The sequence below is a fragment of the Oncorhynchus kisutch genome, unplaced genomic scaffold, assembly GCF_002021735.2.
Source record: "Oncorhynchus kisutch isolate 150728-3 unplaced genomic scaffold, Okis_V2 scaffold3811, whole genome shotgun sequence".
Classification (NCBI taxonomy): domain Eukaryota; kingdom Metazoa; phylum Chordata; class Actinopteri; order Salmoniformes; family Salmonidae; genus Oncorhynchus; species Oncorhynchus kisutch.
The window spans coordinates 17,906-45,148 of NW_022265756.1; the positions used below are offsets into that span (position 1 = coordinate 17,906).

The window sequence follows — 27,243 nt, forward strand, 5'->3', positions numbered from 1 at the left end:
CTAACCACTAGGCTACCTGCCTCCTCTACACTCTAACCACTAGGCTACCTGCCTCCTCTACACTAACCACTAGGCTACCTGCCTCCTCTACACTCTAACCACTAGGCTACCTGCCTCCTCTACACTCTAACCACTAGGCTACCTGCCTCCTCTACACTCTAACCACTAGGCTACCTGCCTCCTCTACACTCTAACCACTAGGCTACCTGCCTCCTCTACACACTGCCGCCCCGATAGTCACTGTCCGTATTTAGAATACACAGATTAAATGCTCAACACCTGGTCCTTTTTATTTACAAACATTAAACAGTTTAGAGGGTAAATTCCTTTTAAACGAGGCCCCTTTATACATCAGTGAGTCATACAACAAGCCTCCCTGCTTCCAGAGTCCACCAACCACAGAGTTTCCATCAACATGTGAGAAGTCCCTTTTTCTAGCACTTGTTTGAGCTACTAATATTTTAGACATCTCAAAAAATGAAAAAACAAAAATAAATCTTAACATATTTCAACAAACCGAACTATTTTTTAAGGTAGAAATTTGTCGACAAAGAAAAAAAACAAAGAGAGAAGTATCTCCAATACAACACTCACATTTATTAGATTCATTTATTAGAAACAAGAAAAAACAAATCCCAAGTCCAACTGTGATTTAAAACTCCCTATTTAACTACACGTGTCCAGCTATTGTGGTGGATAGCCATCGATTGCATATTAAAAGCTACGGACATGTACAGTAGTTAATTAACTAGGAACACCAAAACTGCATCTTAGTCAGAGACATAGGGTATGTGGAGATGTACAGTGGTTAATTAACTAGGAACCCCAAAACTGCATCTAAGTCAGAGACATAGGGTATGTGGAGAAGTACAGTAGTTAATTAACTAGGAAGACCAAAACTGAATCTTTGAGACATGTCCCAAAAGGCCACCTATTCCCTACATAGTGCACTACTTTTGACCAGAGCCCTATGGGTAGTAGTGCACTACTTTTGACCAGAGCCCTATGGGTAGTAGTGCACTATGTAGGGAATAGGAAGCCATTTGAGTCACAGCCAATAGTATAAATCGGTACATTGTTCCCTAAAAGAAAGGTCAACCAGCTCTAAATACATGGTCAACACGAGGTCATAGTCAAGATCTCCACCGTCGTGTTTGAGGTTGTTGTCGTCTCTTCCTCAATCTGCTGCAATGCATTCTGGTCACAGGGAAGTGGCAAGGTGTGCTGAAAGGGTGATAAGAGAACATGTGATTATGTCTGATCTAATAAAAACATCTGATGTAGTAATGACACATCTAATTACAGAGTACTTGGACAGGACTTCCAAAACGGCAGGCCCGTCTTCTCTAAATAGACATACATCATATTCATGTCAGGTATGTTCTCATTAAAAAGGTGCAGCGACCGAGCAGGTGGACCAGTAGAACGGGCCAGCAGAGTAAAATGAGGTGCAGTGAAGTACAGAGCAGGTGGACCAGTAGAACGGGCCAGCAGAGTAAAATGAGGTGCAGGGACCAACAGAGCAGGTGGACCAGTAGAACGGGCCAGCAGAGTAAAATGACTTGGATACATTGGGAGGAGGGAGATTCTTATCGGACTCCTTTATGTTCTGTAGAAATGACTTACACTTGAGTCGGATGTAGCAGGGGTCACAGTAAGGCTTCCCGTTGCTGATTCTGATCTGGGCTCTGACCTCTGACCCTCCAAGTCGGCACCTGCAGTCCACACACTGAGGGAGAGGAGAAGATGGACTGAATCAGGAGAATCAACTTAAACACTGATTACCAGCCCTACCACCGTGTGAGGAGAGAGAGTTAGCATTACCAGCCCTACCACCGTGTGAGGAGAGAGAGTTAGCATTACCAGCCCTACCACCGTGTGAGGAGAGAGAGTTAGCATTACCAGCCCTACCACCGTGTGAGGAGAGAGAGTTAGCATTACCAGCCCTACCACCGTGTGAGGAGAGAGAGTTAGCATTACCAGCCCTACCACCGTGTGAGGAGAGAGAGTTAGCATTACCAGCCCTACCACCGTGTGAGGAGAGAGAGTTAGCATTACCAGCCCTACCACCGTGTGAGGAGAGAGAGTTAGCATTACCAGCCCTACCACCGTGTGAGGAGAGAGAGTTAGCATTACCAGCCCTACCACCGTGTGAGGAGAGAGAGTTAGCATTACCAGCCCTACCACCGTGTGAGGAGAGAGAGTTAGCATTACCAGCCCTACCACCGTGTGAGGAGAGAGAGTTAGCATTACCAGCCCTACCACCGTGTGAGGAGAGAGAGTTAGCATTACCAGCCCTACCACCGTGTGAGGAGAGAGAGTTAGCATTACCAGCCCTACCACCGTGTGGGGAGAGAGAGTTAGCATTACCAGCCCTACCACCGTGTGAGGAGAGAGAGTTAGCATTACCAGCCCTACCACCGTGTGGGGAGAGAGAGTTAGCATTACCAGCCCTACCACCGTGTGGGGAGAGAGAGTTAGCATTACCAGCCCTACCACCATGGTGAGAGAGTTAGCATTACCAGCCCTACCACCACAGAGAGAGAGAGCGTTAGCTTTACCAGAGAGTTAAGAGGGTGAGGCAGGGAGAATCCATGGAAAACCACAAAGAAAGGTGACACCTCATGGATTCCTGTCAGACGTCAAGAACCCTCCAGTCAGCTAGCTACAGTGCCCAGGTGAAGCCAGTCAGCTAGCTACAGTGCCCAGGTGAAGCCAGTCAGCTAGCTACAGTGCCCAGGTGAAGCCAGTCAGTCAGCTACAGTGCCCAGGTGAAGCCAGCCAGTCAGCTACAGTGCCCAGGTGAAGCCAGCCAGTCAGCTACAGTGCCCAGGTGAAGCCAGCCAGTCAGCTACAGTGCCCAGGTGAAGCCAGCCAGTCAGCTACAGTGCCCAGGTGAAGCCAGCCAGCTACAGTGCCCAGGTGAAGCCAGTCAGCTACAGTGCCCAGGTGAAGCCAGTCAGTCAGTCTGCTACAGTGCCCAGGTGAAGCCAGTCAGTCAGCTACAGTGCCCATTAGCTCATGCTGTGAAGGGTGATTGAGTGTGCTGACAGGTTTTGTAGAGGACCTCTCCTCCAACCAGGTGAAGGGAGGTCCAGACCAGACTCTCACCTGAAAACAGGCCAGGTGGAAGCAGAGGTTCAGGGTCTCAATGACCATGGCAGCCCCTCTGCCCATAGGACACACACACACTGAACACACCTGACGAGAAGTCAGCACTCTGGAGGGAGAGAGGTAACAGGAACAAACAGGATGAGAGGGGGCTCAGAGGGACCAGACTGATCCACAAGGTCTGGGGGTAAGATGAGAGGATCAGAGGGACCAGACTGATCCACAAGGTCTGGGGGTAAGATGAGAGGATCAGAGGGACCAGACTGATCCACAAGGTCTGGGGGTAAGATGAGAGAGAGAGAGAGAAGGGGCTCAGAGGGACCAGACTGATCCACAAGGTCTGGGGGTAAGATGAGAGAGAGAGAAGGGGCTCAGAGGGACCAGACTGATCCACAAGGTCTGGGGGTAAGATGAGAGAGAGAAGGGGCTCAGAGGGACCAGACTGATCCACAAGGTCTGGGGGTAAGATGAGAGAGAGAGAAGGGGATCAGAGGGACCAGACTGATCCACAAGGTCTGGGGGTAAGATGAGAGAGAAGGGGACCAGACTGATCCACAAGGTCTGGGGGTAAGATGAGAGAGAAGGGGACCAGACTGATCCACAAGGTCTGGGGGTAAGATGAGAGAGAAGGGGATCAGACTGATCCACAAGGTCTGGGGGTAAGATGAGAGAGAGAAGGGGATCAGACTGATCCACAAGGTCTGGGGGTAAATTGAGAGAGAAGGGGATCAGAGGGACCAGACTGATCCACAAGGTCTGGGGGTAAGATGAGAGAGAAGGGGATCAGAGGGACCAGGCTGATCCACAAGGTCTGGGGGTAAGATGAGAGGGAAGGGGATCAGAGGGACCAGACTGATCCACAAGGTCTGGGGGAACATCCATTGAAAAGGTGTCCTCCTACAAATGCCTTGGTATACGGCTGGACGATGACTTTCAAGTTCACCAGGAAGATAAAACTGAAATTGGGTTTTTATTTTCACAAAGTCCCTTGTGTCGAATGTATGATGATGACTTATTGTATATGCATGAAGCCCGTTCTGTTCCTGAGACTGTTAATGATGCATTCATCCTCGTTACTAATGCTCTCATTCTCCACTCTGGGATCAGACTGTATGAGGAGACTACAGCACTCAAACTCAAAGATGGTGGATTTGGAAAGTGTTCACACCCCCTCGACTTCATCCACATTTTGTTACATTACAGCCTGCCAACATGATTTCTTCCTCAATCTCATCACAAGACCCCATAGTGACATCGCAAGACCCCATAGTGACATCGCAAGACCCCATAGTGACAAAGTGAACACTAGTTTTTAGACACTTTACAAACACAGAAACACCTTATTTACAGAAGTATTCAGACAATTTGCTATGAGACTTGAAATTGATCTCAGGTGCATCCTGTTTCTATTGATCATCCTAAAGATCTGTCTACAAGTTGATTGGAAGTTCACCTGTGGTAAATTAAATAGATTGGACATGATTTGGAAAGACACCTGTCTATAAGGTCAGCGCAAAAAGCAAGCCATGCGGTCAAAGGAATTGTCCGTAGAGCTCCGAGACAGGATTGTGTCGAGGCACAGATCTGGGGAAGGATACCCACAAATGTTGCAGCATTGAAGGTCCCCAAGAACACAGTGGCCTCCATTCTTAAATGGAAGAAGTTTGGAACCACCAAGACTCATCCTAGAGCTGGCCGCCCGGCCAAATTGAGCAATCGGGGGAGAAGGGCCTTGGTCAGGGAGGTAACCAAGAACCAGATAGTCACTCTGACAGAGCTCTAGAGTTCCTCTGTGGAAATGGTTGTCCTTCTGGAAGGTTCTCCCATCTCTGCAGCACTCCACCACTCAGGCCTGTGGTAGAGTGGCCAGACGGAAGCCACTCCTCAGTGAAAGGCACATGACAGCCCGCTTGGAGTTTGCCAAAAGGCACCTAAAGGACTCTGACCAATGAGAAACAAGATTCTCTGGTCTGATGAAACCTAGATTGAACTCTTTGGCCTGGATGCCAAGCTTCACATCTGGAGGAAACCTGGCACCATCCCTACAATGAAGCATGGTGGTGGGCAGCATCATGTCTGGAGGCAACCTGGCACCATCCGTACAATGAAGCATGGTGGTGGCAGCATCACGTCTGTAGGAAACCTGGCACCATCCCTACGCTGAAGCATGGTGGTGGCAGCATCATGTCTGGAGGAAACCTGGCACCATCCCTACGGTGAAGCATGGTGGTGGCAGCATCATGTCTGGAGGAAACCTGGCACCATCCCTACAATGAAGCATGGTGGTGGCAGCATCATGTCTGGAGGAAACCTGGCACCATCCCTACAATGAAGCATGGCGGTGGCAGCATCATGTCTGGAGGAAACCTGGCACCATCCCTACAATGAAGCATGGTGGTGGCAGCATCATGTCTGGAGGAAACCTGGCACCATCCCTACAATGAAGCATGGTGGTGGCAGCATCACGTCTGTAGGAAACCTGGCACCATCCCTACGGTGAAGCATGGTGGTGGCAGCATCATGCAGAGGGGATGTTTTGTCAGCGGCAGGGACTGGGAGACTAGTCAGGATCGAGGGGAAGATGAACGGAGCGAAGTGCTCAGGAATTGTTAGGTTAGATTACTCGTTGGTTATTACTGCATTGTCGGAACTAGAAGCACAAGCATTTCCCTACACTCGCATGAACATCTGCTAACCATGTGTATGTGACAAATAAAATTTGATTGGAGTGAAAGTTCACACAGCCAAGACAACACAGCAGTGGCTTCGGGACAGCTCTCTCGTCATACCCAAGAAGACTCGAGGCTGTAATCGCTGCCACAGATGCCTTCAACAAAGTACTGATTAAATGGTCTGAATACTTAAGTGAATGTGTAATCTTTAATAAACGTGAAAAAAATGTTTGTCATTATGGGGTATTGTGATGTCATTGTGGGGTATTGTGATGTCATTATGGGGTATTGTGATGTCATTGTGGGGTATTGTGATGTCATTATGGGGTATTGTGATGTCATTATGGGGTATTGTGATGTCATTATGGGGTATTGTGATGTCATTATGGGGTATTGTGATGTCATTATGGGGTATTGTGATGTCATTATGGGGTATTGTGTGTAGATTGATGAGGGGGGAAAAAACGATTTAATCCATTTTTGAACAAGGCTGTAATGTAACAAAGTCAAGGGCTCTGAACGCTTCCAAAATGCACTGTACATTTTAAACATACAACACAAGTCCTGATTGGTCCATTACCGGTGGTGCTGCTGTGAGACGGGTCGTGATTCGCCGGTGGCGGGTTCCTCTCCGGTGTTGGGCGGGGGGGAAGATGTGCTGAAGGGGCGGGGCCAGGTAGGGCTGTGCTTCTGAGTCCCGTTGGAGTAACCCCCCAGGGCCACACTCATGCTGTGCCGGGAGGAGGGGGGGCGGTACGGGGCGGCGAAACCCAGGGAGGAGTGGGGGCGTTGGGGGTTAGAGAGCAGTGTGGTGGAAGAGAGAAGGTTGTCCAGAGAGTCGTACCTGCCGAGAGGACCGATGGAGGTGTCAAATAACAGGTCACGTAGAGAGAGGTACGGTCCAAATGGCACCCCCCCTCCTTGGCCCTCACCGGTTACTGGGTTGCCAACCCCCCCCTCCTACCTCCTCATTGGCCCTCGCCGGTTAGTTGGTTGACAACCCCCCCTCCTACCTCCTCATAGGCCCTCGCCAGTTAGTTGGTTGACAACCCCCCCTCCTACCTCCTCATAGGCCTTCGCCGGTTAGTTGGTTGACAACCCCCCCCCTCCTACCTCATAGGCCTTCGCCGGTTAGTTGGTTGACAACCCCCCCCTCCTACCTCCTCATAGGCCCTCTCCGGTTAGTTGGTTGACAACCCCCCCCTCCTACCTCCTCATAGGCCCTCTCCGGTTAGTTGGTTGACAACCCCCCCTCCTACCTCCTCATTGGCCCTCGCCGGTTAGTTGGTTGTTTGTTGTCAGAGGTGGAGCGTTGTCGTATCCAGCTGTTGTCGGTCAGCAGAGCGGTCCTCTTCCTCATCTCGTCCAGGATCTGTTGCCTCTCAGCCTCTACTAACGACATGCTCTGAGGAGGCTTCCTCCTAGCGACCTCCCTGGTAGCGCCTAATAACCAACCAGAGAGCAGAGTCACGACGGTATAACCAATCATAGTTCGTACAGAAAGACCAATAAAAAGGACAGTCATTTGAGCAATGTCCAATGAGTGAACAATATTATTCCAACGACCAATAGGTGAAAACAAACCCCTCTATCACATTACAGAAAGGTGAGGAGTCATTACCCTGGGCCTCAGCTAAATGAGAGGACTGGTTAGAGTCATTTACCCACCCAGTCTCCCTGGGCCTCGGCTAAATGAGAGGACTGGTTAGAGTCATTACCTACCCCTGTCTCCCTGGGACTGAGTAAATGAGAGGAATGGTTAGAGTCATTACCCACCCCTGTCTCCCTGGGCCTCAGCTAAATGAGAGGACTGGTTAGAGTCATTACCTACCCCTGTCTCCCTGGGACTAGGGTAAATGAGAGGAATGGTTAGAGTCATTACCCACCCCACCCCTGTCTCCCTGGGCCTAGGGTAAATGAGGCCTGGTTAGAGTCATTACCCACCCCTGTCTCCCTGGGCCTCAGCTAAATGTGAGGACTGGTTAGAGTCATTACCCACCCCTGTCTCCCTGGGCCTAGGGTAAATGTGAGGACTGGTTAGAGTCATTACCCACCCCTGTCTCCCTGGGCCTCAGCTAAATGAGAGGACTGGTTAGAGTCATTACCCACCCCTGTCTCCCTGGGCCTCAGCTAAATGAGAGGACTGGTTAGAGTCATTACCCACCCCTGTCTCCCTGGGCCTAGGGTAAATGTGAGGACTGGTTAGAGTCATTACCCACCCCTGTCTCCCTGGGCCTCAGCTAAATGAGAGGACTGGTTAGAGTCATTACCCACCCCTGTCTCCCTGGGCCTAGGGTAAATGAGGCCTGGTTAGAGTCATTACCCACCCCTGTCTCCCTGGGCCTCAGCTAAATGAGAGGACTGGTTAGAGTCATTACCTACCCCTGTCTCCCTGGGACTAGGGTAAATGAGAGGAATGGTTAGAGTCATTACCCACCCCACCCCTGTCTCCCTGGGCCTAGGGTAAATGAGGCCTGGTTAGAGTCATTACCCACCCCTGTCTCCCTGGGCCTCAGCTAAATGTGAGGACTGGTTAGAGTCATTACCCACCCCTGTCTCCCTGGGCCTAGGGTAAATGTGAGGACTGGTTAGAGTCATTACCCACCCCTGTCTCCCTGGGCCTAGGGTAAATGAGGCCTGGTTAGAGTCATTACCCACCCCTGTCTCCCTGGGCCTCAGCTAAATGTGAGGACTGGTTAGAGTCATTACCCACCCCTGTCTCCCTGGGCCTAGGGTAAATGTGAGGACTGGTTAGAGTCATTACCCACCCCTGTCTCCCTGGGCCTCAGCTAAATGAGAGGACTGGTTAGAGTCATTACCCACCCCTGTCTCCCTGGGCCTAGGGTAAATGAGGCCTGGTTAGAGTCATTACCCACCCTACCCCTGTCTCCCTGGGCCTCAGCTAAATGAGAGGACTGGTTAGAGTCATTACCCACCCCACCCGTCTCCCTGGGCCTCGGCTAAATGAGTGGACTGGTTAGAGGCATTACCCACCCCACCCCTGTCTCCCTGGGACTCAGCTAAATGAGAGGACTGGTTAGAGTCATTACCCACCCCTGTCTCCCTGGGCCTCAGCTAAATGAGAGGACTGGTTAGAGTCATTACCCACCCCTGTCTCCCTGGGCCTAGGGTAAATGAGAGGCCTGGTTAGTCTCATTACCCACCCCACCCCTGTCTCCCTGGGCCTCAGCTAAATGAGAGGACTGGTTAGAGTCATTACCCACCCCTGTCTCCCTGGGCCTAGGGTAAATGAGGCCTGGTTAGATTTGACCAACATGGTGTAAAGTGCATCAACATCAAGGCTGGGTTTGGAATGGGGACCCACTCATTACCCACCCCACCCCTGTCTCCCTGGGGGAACCCACTCATTACCCACCCCTGTCTCCCTGGGGAACCCACTCATTACCCACCCCTGTCTCCCTGGGGAACCCACTCATTACCCACCCCTGTCTCCCTGGGGAACCCACTCATTACCCACCCCTGTCTCCCTGGGGAACCCACTCATTACCCACCCCTGTCTCCCTGGGGAACCCACTCATTACCCACCCCTGTCTCCCTGGGGAACCCACTCATTACCCACCCCTGTCTCCCTGGGGAACCCACTCATTACCCACCCCTGTCTCCCTGGGGAACCCACTCATTACCCACCCCTGTCTCCCTGGGGAACCCACTCATTACCCACCCCTGTCTCCCTGGGGAACCCACTCATTACCCACCCCTGTCTCCCTGGGGAACCCACTCATTACCCACCCCTGTCTCCCTGGGGAACCCACTCATTAACCACCCCTGTCTCCCTGGGGACCCCACTCATTAACCAGAGGGACAGTCAACAGCAGAGTCTGACCTTTCACCTCCTGTCTGTGGAAACCCTCCAACGATGGGGAGGACTTGGATTTCATCCTGATCAACAAACATACAAGTCAGGTTATACAACACCCTGCAGTACTCACACACAAGTATGTCAGGTTACACAAGACAACACCCTGCAATACTCACACTGAGCACAACTAGTCATACAAATCACACACGATTCATTTACAGTTTGTCATCACAAAGGTGCACTCCCAAGCGCCCTAGCTTGGTGAAATCATAGGAGTCTCTAGTACTGACTGACCTGTCAGCTATAGATAGTTGGGTGAAACCATAGGAGTCCCCAGACCTGGAGGCAGAGGCAGCAGAGGAGGTAGCCAGGACAGGGCGAGAGGACAGGGCGAGAGGACAGGGCGAGAGGACAGGGCGAGAGGACAGGGCGAGAGGACAGAGCGAGAGGACAAAGCGAGAGGACAATCACAGCAGAGTCAATTTCTAGACAGCAGCCAGCAAGGTTGTGACTGACTGGTCCACAAATCACCTTGAAATCAAACTAGTCATTATTTGTAGATAAGTCAGTCACAATTGACCCACAATGCATCAATGATTTGATTCTCTTGAACAGGGCCGTAAGTGCCAACGGGCAGAGAGACGCCTTTAAACATCACCAGAACTAAACAATAACCAAGGTGTGGTCTTCCTCACCAATTATCTCCTTCTGCCACAGTCTCCTCTTCCAGGTCCCTCCCTTCTTGAGGATGAGGCTCCTCCCTTCTCCCGTCAAAAACAACTTCCTTTTGATTGGATGCCACATGGGCAACAGGGGGCATGGGCTGGCTCAAGGCTGGCTGAGGACTGGCAAGGCCAGTGATCCCATTGGTCATCTCTCCTGAGCTTTCCATGTTCGGTGTGGATGATTTGACACAAGGGACTACATATCCCACGATGCATCTGGACGGTAGAGGATCAGGGGTCACCTCAGCCTGCCTGTATCCCTCCACCCCTGCCTCGTCCTGGGCCTGTTGCCACTCAGCATCCAGTCTCTCTTGGTCCTGACGGTACTTCTCCTGTACAACATTACACAAGACAACTGTCCAATCAGCTTCCTCTGAAACTACGGGTACGTTTAGCCCAGAATTGGTTATTTATCATAACAGACATGGGGCACGAACAGGTTCAATGGAAGCAGCTCCACACTGAATCACTGAAGTCAAAGATCAGTGGCATTTGCTCAGTGTGGTCCCAGGCTAAGTGGGCTTTGCTCAGTGTGGTCCCAGGCTAAGTGGGCTTTGCTCAGTGTGGTCCCAGGCTAAGTGGGCTTTGCTCAGTGTGGTCCCAGGCTAAGTGGGCTTTGCTCAGTGTGGTCCCAGGCTAAGTGGGCTTTGCTCAGTGTGGTCCCAGGCTAAGTGGGCTTTGCTCAGTGTGGTCCCAGGCTAAGTGGGCTTTGCTCAGTGTGGTCCCAGGCTAAGTGGGCTTTGCTCAGTGTGGTCCCAGGCTAAGTGGGCTTTGCTCAGTGTGGTCCCAGGCTAAGTGGGCTTTGCTCAGTGTGGTCCCAGGCTAAGTGGGCTTTGCTCAGTGTGGTCCCAGGCTAAGTGGGCTTTGCTCAGTGTGGTCCCAGGCTAAGTGGGCTTTGCTCAGTGTGGTCCCAGGCTAAGTGGGCTTTGCTCAGTGTGGTCCCAGGCTAAGTGGGCTTTGCTCAGTGTGGTCCCAGGCTAAGTGGGCTTTGCTCAGTGTGGTCCCAGGCTAAGTGGGCTTTGCTCAGTGTGGTCCCAGGCTAAGTGGGCTTTGCTCAGTGTGGTCCCAGGCTAAGTGGGCTTTACTCAGTGTGGTCCCAGGCTAAGTGGGATGTATGTCTTCCTGACCTGTAGCAGGCGCTCCTGCTCCTCCTGCCACTTCTCCTGCCTCCTCCTCTCTTCCTCAGGGTCCCAGGACCAACTGGAGGGGGAGGTGCTGAGGGACGGCACCTGGAGCTGGAGGACATCCCAGAATATTACCCTTCACACACACACACACCCCCCCCAATACTCAGTCACAACACACACACCCTTAATCGCCAGTGTTCCCCCATCTTGTTCCTATGACTTACATCAGATATCGCCGACGCCGATCCTCCTAACAGAGAGAGAGAGAGGGAGGGGGAGAGAGTGTGTGTTAACAGTCAGCCAATGTGAGAATAAATGTTTCCCCAAATCGGGCTCACTTGTAATATCACCATATTTATCATCATTCTATTTATGATTTAATCATAGAGCACTGCAAACCAAGGGCCCAATAGAGCCTTCTGGGTGAATCAGAGCACTGCAAACCAAGGGCCCAATAGAGCCTTCTGGGTGAATCAGAGCACTGCAAACCAAGGACCCAAGAGCCTTCTGGGTGAATCAGAGCACTGCAAACTAAGGGCCCAATAGAGCCTTCTGGGTGAATCAGAGAGCACTGCAAACCAAGGACCCAAGAGCCTTCTGGGTGAATCAGAGAGCACTGCAAACCAAGGACCCAAGAGCCTTCTGGGTGAATCAGAGAGCACTGCAAACCAAGGACCCAATAGAGCCTTCTGATTTAATCAGAGAGCACTGCAAACCAAGCACCCAATAGAGCGTTCTGAATGATCTCAAACCAAAGCTCCAATCAGCTGACATTCACACACACTGACTAGGTAGTAATCAACGAATCACAGAGCTGCTTGGGAGTGATGGTCCAGATACTGGAATGTTGTTGCTTCAACTTCAGAGCACTACACACACACACACACACACAGGTAGACCATAGAGCTGACTCCTGGTGCGGGTGAACACACACACACACACTCACCACACAGGTAGACCATAGAGCTGACTCCTGGTGAGGCTGAACACACACACACAGGTAGACCATAGAGCTGACGCCTGGTGAGGCTGAACACACACACTCACCACACAGGTAGACCATAGAGCTGACTCCTGGTGAGGCTGAACACACACACACTCACCACACAGGTAGACCATAGAGCTGACGCCTGGTGAGGCTGAACACACACACACACTCACCACACAGGTAGACCATAGAGCTGACGCCTGGTGAGGCTGAGGGGAAAAAACTGCATTATGACACTGCCAGCTACAGGAACAGACTGGGTAACCAGGAACAGACTGGGTAACCAGGAACAGACTGGGTAACCAGGAACAGACTGGGTAACCAGGAACAGACTGGGTAACCAGGAACAGACTGGGTAACCAGGAACAGACTGGGTAACCAGGAACAGACTGGGTAACCAGGAACAGGTCCCGTCTCCAGCTATAGATAAGGTCTATGTGACCAACAAAACTATCTTTGTATTCCCAGTCATGTGAAATCCATCAATTAGGGCCTAATGAATTTGATTTCCTTATATGAACTAAAATCATTGCGTTTATAGTTAGATATATATGAGCAGCAGATTCGAGGACAAACAAGCAAATCGCCCGAGTTGATTTAATCGACAAAGCACATGCATAAATGTCTTAATGACTAATTGAATATAAACCAACAAAAGCCCCAGCCAACAACAAAGCCTGGCGACAGACAGTGACTGTTACCTTCCTGATTAAAGAACTCTGCTCTCCTTTTCTGAGTTTTCAACACAATCAGATCATGTTCTACACAGAGGGGAAACAGGAAGTGTGAAAGAGAAGAGGAAGTGAGAGAGTAACTGAGTTTCCGTAGAGTAACATCCGGGAACTACCAGGAAACTGCAAAAAAAAAAAAATCTTCAGTCATTTCCAAGATATAGTCTTCAATGTCTTCATACTCCTGGACTTATTGCACATTTTGTTGCAGCCTGAATTCAAAATTGACTAAATAGATCACACACACACACACACACACATAATGACAGGGTTTTTAGAAATGTTTGTAATGCAGTAATCTAATTTCCGTAAGTATTCACACCCCTGAGTCAATTCATGTTAGAGAGTCACCTTTGGCAGCGATTACAGCTGTGAGTCTAAGAGATTTACACACTTGGATTTCACAATATATATGTACATTATTTAAATTCAAGCTGGTTGTTGATCATTGCTAGACAATCATTTAAGTCTTGCCATATATTTTCCAGCTGATTTAAGTCAAAACTTTAAGCTAGTCCGGAACATTCCGTCTTTGGTAAGCAACTCCAGTCTACATTTGGCCTTAGGTTTTTGTCATGTGGAAAATTGTTCCTCTCCCAGGGTCTGGTGGAAGCAGACGATCAGCTTTCCCTCTCAGATTTTGCCTGTGCTTAGCGCCATTGTTTCTTTTTATTAAAAAAATTAAAAAGCCCTTGCTGATGACAAGCATACCCATAACATGATGCAGCCCCCTCTATGCTTGAACATATGGAGAGCGGAAGTCTGATGTGTCCAAAACATAACTTTGTATTCAGGACAATAAATTCATTATTTGTCATTTTTGTTGCATGATTTATATTTTTTAATTCTATACTTCCTTCTCTTCGCTCCGTCATTCACTGACTGGTTCGTATTGTGCAGTAACAACCATGTTGATCCATCCTCAGTTGTCTCCTTTCACAGCCATTAATCTCTAACTGTTTTAAAGTCACCATTGGCCTCATGGTCAAATCCCTGAGTGGTTTCCTTCCTCTCCGGCAACTGAGTTAGGAAGGACGCCTGTATCTTTGTAGTGACTGGGTGTATTGATACACTGAGTTAGGAAGGACGCCTGTATCTTTGTAGTGACTGGGTGTATTGATACACTGAGTTAGGAAGGACGCCTGTATCTTTGTAGTGACTGGGTGTATTGATACACTGAGTTAGGAAGGACGCCTGTATCTTTGTAGTGACTGGGTGTATTGATACACTGAGTTAGGAAGGACGCCTGTATCTTTGTAGTGACTGGGTGTATTGATACACTGAGTTAGGAAGGACGCCTGTATCTTTGTAGTGACTGGGTGTATTGATACACTGAGTTAGGAAGGACGCCTGTATCTTTGTAGTGACTGGGTGTATTGATACACTGAGTTAGGAAGGACGCCTGTATCTTTGTAGTGACTGGGTGTATTGATACACTGAGTTAGGAAGGACGCCTGTATCTTTGTAGTGACTGGGTGTATTGATACACTGAGTTAGGAAGGACGCCTGTATCTTTGTAGTGACTGGGTGTATTGATACACTGAGTTAGGAAGGACGCCTGTATCTTTGTAGTGACTGGGTGTATTGATACACTGAGTTAGGAAGGACGCCTGTATCTTTGTAGTGACTGGGTGTATTGATACACTGAGTTAGGAAGGACGCCTGTATCTTTGTAGTGACTGGGTGTATTGATACACTGAGTTAGGAAGGACGCCTGTATCTTTGTAGTGACTGGGTGTATTGATACACTGAGTTAGGAAGGACGCCTGTATCTTTGTAGTGACGGGGTTATTGATACACTGAGTTAGGAAGGACACCTGTATCTTTGTAGTGACTGGGTGTATTGATACACTGAATCTGTGTTTGAAATGTACTGTTTAACCGAGGGACCTTAGAATTGTATGAGCGAGGTACAGAGAGAGGTGGTGATTATAAAAAAATTAATGTTAAAAAACACTATAATCGCACATAGTATTTAGGCCATAACAAAAGGATTGAATAGTTATTGACCAAAGTCACTTCAGCAATTCATTTATTTTATGAATTCCAACAACAAAAAACCTCTAAACATAATTACACCCGACATTATGGGGTAGTGTGTAGGCCAGGGACATAACACATTATGGGGGGGTAGTGTGTAGGCCAGGGACATAACACATTATGGGGGGGTAGTGTGTAGGCCAGGGACATAACACATTATGGGGGGGTAGTGTGTAGGCCAGGGACATAACACATTATGGGGGGGTAGTGTGTAGGCCAGGGACATAACACATTATGGGGGGGTAGTGTGTAGGCCAGGGACATAACATTGTGGGGTAGTGTGTAGGCCAGTGACATAAAACCTCTATTTTATCCATTTTAAATTCAGACTAACAAAATGTGGACCAAGTCAAGGGGTGTGAATACTTCCTGAAGGCACTGTCAAGTCCCAGTCCATTCATTCATTACCTTTACTTCGGCCAGTCAGAGGATCGTCCTGAAAACCTCCCTTCCTGCTCTTAGAGGTCACCCCCTAAGAAGGGAAAAGACAAAGAGAGATTTACATACCTTTGTAACCGGTTTCCTTCATCACTCAAATCATGTCAGTAAATGCGTTAGATGTCAACACTGATTGTATGAAAAAAAAGTGTCACACATTGACCTCTTGTCCGTTGATCTGGGCCAGTTTCACCATCGTTGCATCTCCGCTGGTATCAGTTGGACCTGTAAGTGTCAGAACACCACTGGTCAGATGGATGATCGAGGCCCGGTCCGTCACAACACAGGCCCGGTCCCACAGGGCCTCTGACCCAGTCCGTCACAACACAGGGCCCCGGTCCCACAGGGCCTCTGACCCAGTCCGTCACAACACAGGGCCCCGGTCCCACAGGGCCTCTGACCCAGTCCGTCACAACACAGGCCCCGGTCCCACAAAGGGTTTACAAATATTGATTCACAAAATCAGTATGCTAATTATTGATCCTCGATCAGTAGACCAGGAGTTCGATTAGCAATCAGTAGCCTAATAGCTGATCAATAGAGTCAATACTTTTACTGTGAACAAACATTAAAAACTAAATGTAGTGTGGAGCAGGGAGGACCAGACAGTGAGACATGCACCCAGTCATCTACGACCAGACAGTGAGACATGCACCCAGTCATCTACCACCAGACAGTGAGACATGCACCCAGTCATCTACCACCAGACAGTGAGACATGCACCCAGTCATCTACCACCAGACAGTGAGACATGCACCCAGTCATCTACCACCAGACAGTGAGACATGCACCCAGTCATCTACCACCAGACAGTGAGACATGCACCCAGTCATCTACCACCAGACAGTGAGACATGCACCCAGTCATCTACCACCAGACAGTGAGACATGCACCCAGTCATCTACCACCAGACAGTGAGACATGCACCCAGTCATCTACCACCAGACAGTGAGACATGCACCCAGTCATCTACCACCAGACAGTGAGACATGCACCCAGTCATCTACCACCAGACAGTGAGACATGCACCCAGTCATCTACCACCAGACAGTGAGACATGCACCCAGTCATCTACCACCAGACAGTGAGACATGCACCCAGTCATCTACCACCAGACAGTGAGACATGCACCCAGTCATCTACCACCAGACAGTGAGACATGCACCCAGTCATCTACCACCAGACAGTGAGACATGCACCCAGTCATCTACCACCAGACAGTGAGACATGCACCCAGTCATCTACCACCAGACAGTGAGACATGCACCCAGTCATCTACCACCAGACAGTGAGACATGCACCCAGTCATCTACCACCAGACAGTGATATATGCACCCAGTCATGTACCACTAGACAGTGAGACATGCCCCCAGTCATCTACCCAGTCATGTACCAGTAGACAGTGAGCTATTCACCCAGTCATCTACCACTAGACAGTGAGATGTGCCCCCAGTCATGTACCACTAGACAGTGAGATGTGCCCCCAGTCATGTACCACTAGACAGTGAGATGTGCCCCCAGTCATGTACCACTAGACAGTGTGATATGCCCCCAGTCATGCACCACTAGACAGTGTGATATGCCCCCAGTCATGCACCACTAGACAGTGTGATATGCCCCCAGTCATGCACCACTAGACAGTGTGATATGCCCCCAGTCATGCACCACTAGACAGTGTGATATGCCCCCAGTCATGCACCACTAGACAGTGATATATGCACCACTAGACAGTGAGCTATGCACCCAGTCATGTGCCACTATACCGTTATATATGCACGCAGTCATGTACCGCTATATAGTGAGATATGTACCCAGCCATGTACCAGTGGATGGTGAGATATGCACCCATTCATCTACCCAGTCATGTACCAGTAGACAGCGAGGTGTTCATCCAGTAATGTACCACTAGACAGTGATATCAGTGTCAGTGTCAGTGTCTCCTGACCCCTCCTGTCTCAGCCTCCAGTATTTATGCTGCAGTAGTTTATGTGTCGGGGGGCTAGGGTCAGTTTGTTATATCTGGAGTACTTCTCCTGTCCTATTCGGTGTCCTGTGTGAATCTAAGTGTGCGTTCTCTAATTCTCTCCTTCTCTCTTTCTTTCTCTCTCTCGGAGGACCTGAGCCCTAGGACCATGCCCCAGGACTACCTGACATGATGACTCCTTGCTGTCCCCAGTCCACCTGACTGTGCTGCTGCTCTAGTTTCAACTGTTCTGCCTTATTATTATTCGACCATGCTGGTCATTTATGAACATTTGAACATCTTGGCCATGTTCTGTTATAATCTCCACCCGGCACAGGCAGAAGAGGACTGGCCACCCCACATAGCCTGGTTCCTCTCTAGGTTCCTCTAGGTTCCTTCCTAGGTATTGGCCTTTCTAGGGAGTTTTTCCTAGCCACCGCGCTTCTACACCTGCATTGCTTGCTGTTTGGGGTTTTAGGCTGGGTTTCTGTACAGCACTTTGAGATATCAGCTGATGTACGAAGGGCTATATAAATAAATTTGATTTGATTTGATTTGATTTGATATATGCCCCCAGTCATGTACCACTAGACAGTGAGATATGCACCCCGTCATGTACCGCTAGACAGTGAGATATGCACCCAGTCATATAGCCAGTCATGTACCAGTGGACAGTGAGATGTGCCCCCAGTCATGTACCACTACAGTGTGATATGCCCCCAGTCATGTAACACTAGACAGTGAGATATGCACCACTAGACAGTGAGCTATGCACCCAGTCATATGCCACTAGACAGTGATATATGCACCCAGTCATGTACCACTAGACAGTGTGATATGCACCCAGTTATCTACCCATTGAGATATGCACCCTGTTATCTACTCATTTATATGTACCCATTCATGTACCAGTGGGCGGTGAGGTATGCACCTAGTCATATACCCTGTGAGATATGCACCCAGTTATCTACCCAGTCATCTACCCAGTAGACAGTGAGATATTCACCCAGTCATGTACCGCTAGACAGTGAGATGTGCCCCCAGTCATGTACCGCTAGACAGTGAGATGTGCCCCCAGTCATGTACCGCTAGGCAGTGATATATGCACCCAGACATGTACCACTAGACAGTGATATATGTACCCGTTCATGTACCAGTAGATAGTGAGATATGTACCCAGTCATCTACCCATTGGGGTATGCACCCTGTCATCTACCCATTTATATGTACCCATTCATGTACGCAGTAGACGGTGAGATGTGCCCCCAGTCATGTACCGCTAGACAGTGAGATGTGCCCCCAGTCATGTACCGCTAGACTGTGAGATGTGCCCCCGGTCATGTACCGCTAGACAGTGAGATGTGCCCCCAGTCATGTACCGCTAGACTGTGAGATGTGCCCCCAGTCATGTACCACTACACAGTGTGATATGCCCCCAGTCATGTACCGCTAGACTGTGAGATGTGCCCCCAGTCATGTACCGCTAGACTGTGAGATGTGCCCCCAGTCATGTACCTCTAGACTGTGAGATGTGCCCCCAGTCATGTACCACTACACAGTGTGATATGCCCCCAGTCATGTACCACTAGACTGTGAGATGTGCCCCCAGTCATGTACCACTACACGGTGAGATGTGCCCCCAGTCATGTACCGCTAGACAATGAGCTATGCACCCAGTGAGGGACAAACAGAGCTCCCAGCAGGTCAGGGGGGGGGGGGGGGAGTGGTGAGGGACAAACAGAGCTCCCAGCAGGTCAGGGGGGAGTCTCTTTCGCACACCGTTGTTACCATAGCGCTGTACATCCATGGTGAGACTGCCTTTCTGCAGGGCAGAGGTCATCATGCCCTTCCACTGGTTGTGGCTCATCTCTGCCACCCTGTGCCCACCAACAGACACTATCTCATCACCTGCACGGAGCTGGCACAACTCTGCAGGACTACCTGGAGGGAGAGGAGAGGCTTTCACTATGTTGAGGCAAGCTACAGGACAGCAGTAGAGCGAGAGAGAGAGAGAGCAGCTACAGGACAGTAGTAGAGAGAGCAGCTACAGGACAGTAGTAGAGAGAGAGCAGCTACAGGACAGTAGTAGAGAGAGAGCAGCTACAGGACAGTAGTAGAGAGAGAGCAGCTACAGGACAGTAGTAGAGAGAGAGCAGCTACAGGACAGTAGTAGAGAGAGAGCAGCTACAGGACAGTAGTAGAGAGAGAGCAGCTACAGGACAGTAGTAGAGAGAGAGCAGCTACAGGACAGTAGTAGAGAGAGAGCAGCTACAGGACAGTAGTAGAGAGAGAGCAGCTACAGGACAGTAGTAGAGAGAGAGCAGCTACAGGACAGTAGTAGAGAGAGAGGAGCTACAGGACAGCAGTAGAGAGAGCAGCTACAGGACAGCAGTAGAGAGAGCAGCTACAGGACAGCAGTAGAGAGAGCAGCTACAGGACAGCAGTAGAGAGAGCAGCTACAGGACAGCAGTAGAGAGAGAGCAGCTACAGGACAGTAGTAGAGAGAGAGCAGCTACAGGACAGTAGTAGAGAGAGAGCAGCTACAGGACAGTAGTAGAGAGAGCAGCTACAGGACAGTAGTAGAGAGAGCAGCTACAGGACAGTAGTAGAGAGAGCAGCTACAGGACAGTAGTAGAGAGAGCAGCTACAGGACAGTAGTAGAGAGAGCAGCTACAGGACAGTAGTAGAGAGAGAGGAGCTACAGGACAGTAGTAGAGAGAGAGGAGCTACAGGACAGTAGTAGAGAGAGAGGAGCTACAGGACAGTAGTAGAGAGAGAGGAGCTACAGGACAGTAGTAGAGAGAGAGGAGCTACAGGACAGTAGTAGAGAGAGAGGAGCTACAGGACAGTAGTAGAGAGAGAGGAGCTACAGGACAGTAGTAGAGAGAGAGAGGAGCTACAGGACAGCAGTAGAGAGAGCAGCTACAGGACAGCAGTAGAGAGAGCAGCTACAGGACAGCAGTAGAGAGAGAGCAGCTACAGGACAGTAGTAGAGAGAGAGCAGCTACAGGACAGTAGTAGAGAGAGCAGCTACAGGACAGTAGTAGAGAGAGCAGCTACAGGACAGTAGTAGAGAGAGCAGCTACAGGACAGTAGTAGAGAGAGCAGCTACAGGACAGTAGTAGAGAGAGCAGCTACAGGACAGTAGTAGAGAGAGCAGCTACAGGACAGTAGTAGAGAGAGAGGAGCTACAGGACAGTAGTAGAGAGAGAGGAGCTACAGGACAGTAGTAGAGAGAGAGGAGCTACAGGACAGTAGTAGAGAGAGAGGAGCTACAGGACAGTAGTAGAGAGAGAGGAGCTACAGGACAGTAGTAGAGAGAGAGAAGCTACAGGACAGTAGTAGAGAGAGAGAGGAGCTACAGGACAGTAGTAGAGAGAGAGAGGAGCTACAGGACAGTAGTAGAGAGAGAGGAGCTACAGGACAGTAGTAGAGAGAGCAGCTACAGGACAGTAGTAGAGAGAGCAGCTACAGGACAGTAGTAGATGGTATTTCCAGTCACACCTGACCGACCCAGAGGAACAGTATAGGTTATAGATCTCCTGATTACAGAGTGGTTCTGACTAGGTCTCTGTTGCAGGGTAAGTCACACCTCTCACAGGTCTGTTTAAACATTCATGAGTATCTCCCTGTACTGTAGGTAATGGACATCGAAGGAACAACCATTATGTCATTACTAACAACCCAGCCACGGTCAATTCAACCGTTTCTAGCACCAAGACACCTTTAGACTAAAACATATCTCCCCCCCAAAAAAATATAATAATATATATTCAGCTGTTTGTTCAAACATCTATTCATCCATTACTTACTGTTGTTGCTACATTTCTGTTGACATCTTACCTACTAAGCTCTTATTGGATTACAACCAATGCTAACAACAACATGGTAGACAGGACATAGGTGTCCCCATCCATCCCTGAAGGAGGGGAGTGGTGGAGTCAACTCACCTGGTTGGATGCCTCCGACTCTTGCTCCTGTCGAGTCCCAGTGAGTGTTGAAACCAAAGTGTGGTCGACTGTTAATCTTCAAGGTAAGACTCACTCGGTCACTGTGACGTACCTGAGGAGGAGACAAGGTGAAGGTGACACCTGGAGATTTGATGTGCCACGAAACCAGACCCCCTTCTCCGAATGGCTAATTAACCCCTACAGCCCCACTCCTCTAGTGATGTAGAGGTTAACCCCTACAGCCCCACTCCTCTAGTGATGTAGAGGTTAACCCCTACAGCCCCACTCCTCTAGTGATGTAGAGATTAACCCCTACAGCCCCACTCCTCTAGTGATGTAGAGGTTAACCCCTACAGCCCCACTCCTCTAGTGATGTAGAGGTTAACCCCTACAGCCCCACTCCTCTAGTGATGTAGAGGTTAACCCCTACAGCCCCACTCCTCTAGTGATGTAGAGGTTAACCCCTACAGCCCCACTCCTCTAGTGATGTAGAGGTTAACCCCTACAGCCCCACTCCTCTAGTGATGTAGAGGTTAACCCCTACAGCCCCACTCCTCTAGTGATGTAGAGGTTAACCCCTACAGCCCCACTCCTCTAGTGATGTAGAGGTTAACCCCTACAGCCCCACTCCTCTAGTGATGTAGAGGTTAACCCCTACAGCCCCACTCCTCTAGTGATGTAGAGGTTAACCCCCACTCCTCCTCCTCTAGTGATGTAGAGGTTAACCCCTACAGCCCCACTCCTCTAGTGATGTAGAGGTTAACCCCTACAGCCCCACTCCTCTAGTGATGTAGAGGTTAACCCCTACAGCCCCACTCCTCTAGTGATGTAGAGGTTAACCCCTACAGCCCCACTCCTCTAGTGATGTAGAGGTTAACCCCTACAGCCCCACTCCTCTAGTGATGTAGAGGTTAACCCCTATAGCCCCACTCCTCCTCTAGTGATGTAGAGGTTAACCCCTACAGCCCCACTCCTCCTCTAGTGATGTAGAGGTTAACCCCTACAGCCCCACTCCTCCTCTAGTGATGTAGAGGTTAACCCCTACAGCCCCACTCCTCCTCTAGTGATGTAGAGGTTAACCCCTACAGCCCCACTACTCCTCTAGTGATGTAGAGGTTAACCCCTACAGCCCCACTCCCATTCCCCAGGTGCTCTCATCTGTAACCGTAAAAGCCTTTGGTTCATGTTAACATCAGAAGCCTCCTCCTAAGTTTGTGCTGAAGCAGCGAATAAAACTCTGCCAACCCTGATGTCCTAGCCGTGTCAATCCTGGCTTAGGAAGACAAAAACCCTGAAATGTCCATCCCTAACTATAACAATTTCCGGCAAGATAGAACTGCCAAAGGGGGCGGAGTTGCAACCTACTGCAGATATAGCCTAGAGTTCTGTCATGCTATCCAGGTCTGTGCCCAAACAATTCAAGCTTCTACTTTTAAAAATCCACCTTTTCAGAAACCAGTCTCACCGTTGCTGCTTGCTATATAGACAACCTTCTGCCCCCAGCTGTGCTCTGGACACCATATGTGAATTGATTTCCCCCCCCCCCATCTATCTTCAGAGCTCGTACAGGTGACCTAAACTGGGACATGCTTAACACCCCGGCCGTCCTACAATCTAAGCTAGATACCCTCTTACACAAATCATCAATTAACCTACAAGGTGAAACCCCAAATCCGTAAACACGGGCACCCTCAGATATCCTGACCAACCTGCTCTCTAAATATATCTCTACTGTCTTCAACCAGGGATCTCAGTGACCACTGCCTCATTGCCTGCGTCCGTAATGGGTCTGCAGTCAAGCGACCTCCACTTATCACTGTCAAACACTCCCTGAAACACTTCTGCGAGCAGGTTTTTCTAATCGACCTGGCCCGGGTCTCCTGTAAGGATATTGACCTCAACCAGTCAGTAGAGGATACCTGGTTATTCTTAAAAAATACTTTCCTCGCCAACTTAAATAAGCATGACCCATTCAAAAAAAAAAAAAAAACTAGGAACAGGTATAGCCCTTGGTTCACTCCAGACCTGACTGCCCTTGACCAGCACAAAAGCATCCTGTGGCAATAGCATCGAACAGCCCCATCGAGATGCAACTTTTCAGGGAAGTTAGGAACCAATACACAGGCAGTTAGGAAAGCAAAGGCTAGCTTTTAACAGAAATTAGGATCCTGTAGCACAAATTAGGATCCTCTAGCATCACTACTCTGGACGGTTCTGACTTAGAATATGTCTACAAATATATGTCTACCAAATAACTACAAATACCTAGATGTGTGGTTAGACTAAACTCTCCTTCCAGATTCACATTAAACATCTCCAATCCAAAATTAAATCTAGAACTGGCTTCCTATTTCGCAACAAAGCCTCCTTCACTCATGCTGCAAAACATACCCTCGTACAACTGACTATCCTACCGATCCTTGACTTAGGAGAGTCTGCAACACTACTCAGCAGATTGGATGCAGTCTTTCACAGTGCCATCCGTTGTGTCACCAAAGCCCCATATACAACACACCACTGCGACCTGTACGCTCTAATTGGCAGGCCCTCGCTACATATTTGTCACCAAACCCACTGGCTCCAGGTCATCTATAAGTCTATGCTAGGTAAAGCCCGACCTTATCTCAGCTCACTGGTCACCATAGCAGCACCCACCCGTAGTACACACTCCAGCAGGTATATCTCACTGGTCACCTCCAAAGCCAATTCCTCCTTTGGCCGCCTTTCCTTCCAGTTCTCTGCTGCCAATGATTGGAACGAACTGCAAAAATCACTGAAGCTGGAGACTCATATCTACCTCACTAACTTTAAGCATCAGCTGTCAGAGCAGCTTACAGATCACTGCACCTCTACACAGCCCATCGGTAAATAGCCCAACCAACTACCTCATCCCCAAATTGTTATTATGCTCCTTTGCACCCCAGTATCTCTACTTGCACATTTATCTTCTGCAACATCTACCGCTCCAGTGTAATTGCTATATTGTCATTTTTTCGCCACAATGGCCTCTTTGCCTTCCCTCCCTTGTCCTACCTCATGTGCAAACACTGACTTCCCTATTGTGTTATTGACTACGTTTGTTTATGCAATGTGTAACTGTGTTTGTATCTGCTTTGCTTTATCTTGACCAGGTAGCATTGAATTCAATTGTAAATGAGAACTTGTTCTCAACTGGCCGACCTGGTTAAATAAAGGAGAAATAAACAGTTGGGTAAAACTCTGGCCCTAATTAAGACAGTCCAGGATGATGTGTTTCATAAGGTGTTGAGCTCACCTGTGCAGAGCCATTCTGTCTGACTGAGACAGGGATGCTGGGCAGGAGAGAAGGGGGTAAGGGTTTGGGGTGGGTGGCAGGTCCAGGAACCCCTCTGGTCTTCAGGATGGAGGGCTGGGTCTGACTCCCACCCTCCTCTACTTCCTGGTTCACACTGCTCCGATTGGCTGTGGCCCAGGGCTGAGCCCTGACAGCGACCTCTGAGATAGTGACCATTTTCTGGGGGCGTGTGGAAGCAGTCTTCTCCAACTGTAGGTAGAAGACAGGGCAGCGTTTTACAGGGTCAGTCATAGTAGTATGATGGGTGCAGTGTAATGTGTCCCTGGAGAAAATTAGGATGAAGTGCTTTGCTCAAGGGCACATTTTTTTTTTCACCTTGTCTGCTCGGGTATTGAAACCAGCGACCTTTCAGTCACTGGCCCAACGCTCTCCCCACTAGGCTACCTGCCTCTCCCCTCTAACCACTAGGCTACCTGCCTCTCCCCTCTAACCACTAGGCTACCTGCCTCTCCCCTCTAACCACTAGGCTACCTGCCGGCCATATATAGGGAACAGGCTGCTGGCCTAATGCTCTAACTAACCACTAGGCTACCTGACGCCCTATATAGGGAATAGGGTGCCATTGGGCCTCAGGCTGGGCAGTGAGTCAGCCAGCAGTCTCCTGTTATACTACTGCATTATTCATAGGAGATGGAAGAGGATCAGGAAGCACACGGTAACAAGACCACACACTACCAAGGAGAACTACAAGTACCAAGACCACCCACGCATACCTCTCGCTCCACATACTACCAGGGAGAACTACAAGTACCAAGCACACATTGAAGATAGTAGTATTTAGATACACAGACAGTGAACACGGGAGCATCCAATCACAAGAGACGTAGTGTACAACTGTTGCACAACCTGCAGAAGAACTGAATAATACTGAAACACACTGTACAAATGAAGGGGGCATTAGTCACAGAGACAGGGGGAGGGAGGGACAGAGGTACTGCATTAGTCACAGAGACAGAGGTACTGCATTAGTCACACAGAGAGAGGTGAGGGACAGAGGTACTGCATTAGTCACACAGAGACAGAGGTGAGGGACAGAGGTACTGCATTAGTCACACAGAGACAGAGGGAGGGAGGGACAGAGGTACTGCATTAGTCACACAGAGACAGAGGGAGGGAGGGACAGAGGTACTGCATTAGTCACAGAGACAGAGGGAGGGAGGGACAGAGGTACTGCATTAGTCACAGAGACAGAGGGAGGGAGGGACAGAGGTACTGCATTAGTCACAGAGACAGAGGGAGGGAGGGACAGAGGTACTGCATTAGTCACAGAGACAGAGGGGAGGGACAGAGGTACTGCATTAGTCACAGAGACAGAGGGGAGGGACAGAGGTACTGCATTAGTCACAGAGACAGAGGGGAGGGACAGAGGTACTGCATTAGTCACAGAGACAGAGGGGAGGGACAGAGGTACTGCATTAGTCACAGAGACAGAGGGGAGGGACAGAGGTACTGCATTAGTCACAGAGACAGAGGGGAGGGACAGAGGTACTGCATTAGTCACAGAGACAGAGGGGAGGGACAGAGGTACTGCATTAGTCACAGAGACAGAGGTACTGCATTAGTCAGAGACAGAGGGGAGGGACAGAGGTACTGCATTAGTCACAGAGACAGAGGGAGGGAGGGACAGAGGTACTGCATTAGTCACAGAGACAGAGGGAGGGAGGGACAGAGGTACTGCATTAGTCACAGAGACAGAGGGAGGGAGGGACAGAGGTACTGCATTAGTCACAGAGACAGAGGTACTGCATTAGTCAGAGACAGAGGGGAGGGACAGAGGTACTGCATTAGTCACAGAGACAGAGGGGAGGGAGGGACAGAGGTACTGCATTAGTCACAGAGACAGAGGGAGGGAGGGACAGAGGTACTGCATTAGTCACAGAGACAGAGGGAGGGAGGGACAGAGGTACTGCATTAGTCACAGAGACAGAGGGAGGGAGGGACAGAGGTACTGCATTAGTCACAGAGACAGAGGTACTGCATTAGTCAGAGACAGAGGGGAGGGACAGAGGTACTGCATTAGTCACAGAGACAGAGGGGAGGGAGGGACAGAGGTACTGCATTAGTCACAGAGACAGAGGGAGGGAGGGACAGAGGTACTGCATTAGTCACAGAGACAGAGGGAGGGAGGGACAGAGGTACTGCATTAGTCACAGAGACAGAGGGAGGGAGGGACAGAGGTACTGCATTAGTCACAGAGACAGAGGGGAGGGACAGAGGTACTGCATTAGTCACAGAGACAGAGGGAGGGACAGAGGTATTGCATTAGTCACAGAGACAGAGGGGAGGGAGGGACAGAGGTACTGCATTAGTCACACAGAGACAGAGGGGAGGGGGGGACAGAGGT

At 49.7% G+C, this 27,243-nt stretch overlaps 1 protein-coding gene across 18 annotated transcripts in view; it reads right to left on the reverse strand.

Annotated features, from left to right (window-relative positions):
- Positions 1 to 264: 264 nt before the first annotated feature.
- Positions 265 to 27,243, reverse strand: part of LOC116371875 (LIM domain only protein 7) — a 49,548-nt gene continuing 22,569 nt past the window's right edge. For 5 of the 18 annotated variants that reach the window (XM_031821004.1, XM_031820997.1, XM_031821006.1 and 2 more), the window contains 15 exons: positions 24,840 to 25,088; positions 21,566 to 21,677; positions 19,395 to 19,556; positions 15,816 to 15,877; positions 15,623 to 15,686; positions 11,680 to 11,705; positions 11,456 to 11,563; positions 10,299 to 10,660; positions 9,898 to 9,942; positions 9,568 to 9,683; positions 7,043 to 7,226; positions 6,364 to 6,627; positions 3,112 to 3,220; positions 1,627 to 1,729; positions 265 to 1,224 (listed from right to left, as the gene is read on the reverse strand). In XM_031821004.1, coding sequence (XP_031676864.1) covers positions 1,202 to 1,224; positions 1,627 to 1,729; positions 3,112 to 3,220; positions 6,364 to 6,627; positions 7,043 to 7,226; positions 9,568 to 9,683; positions 9,898 to 9,942; positions 10,299 to 10,660; positions 11,456 to 11,563; positions 11,680 to 11,705; positions 15,623 to 15,686; positions 15,816 to 15,877; positions 19,395 to 19,556; positions 21,566 to 21,677; positions 24,840 to 25,088 — 1,989 coding nt within the window. In that variant the 3' untranslated portion in view covers positions 265 to 1,201. Of the gene's footprint in view, positions 1,225 to 1,626; positions 1,770 to 3,111; positions 3,221 to 6,363; positions 6,628 to 7,042; positions 7,227 to 9,567; positions 9,684 to 9,897; positions 9,943 to 10,298; positions 10,661 to 11,455; positions 11,564 to 11,679; positions 11,706 to 15,622; positions 15,687 to 15,815; positions 15,878 to 19,394; positions 19,557 to 21,565; positions 21,678 to 24,839; positions 25,089 to 27,243 lie in introns of all 18 variants that reach the window. The other 13 variants (XM_031821009.1, XM_031821002.1, XM_031821008.1 and 10 more) reach the window with 10 other exon arrangements.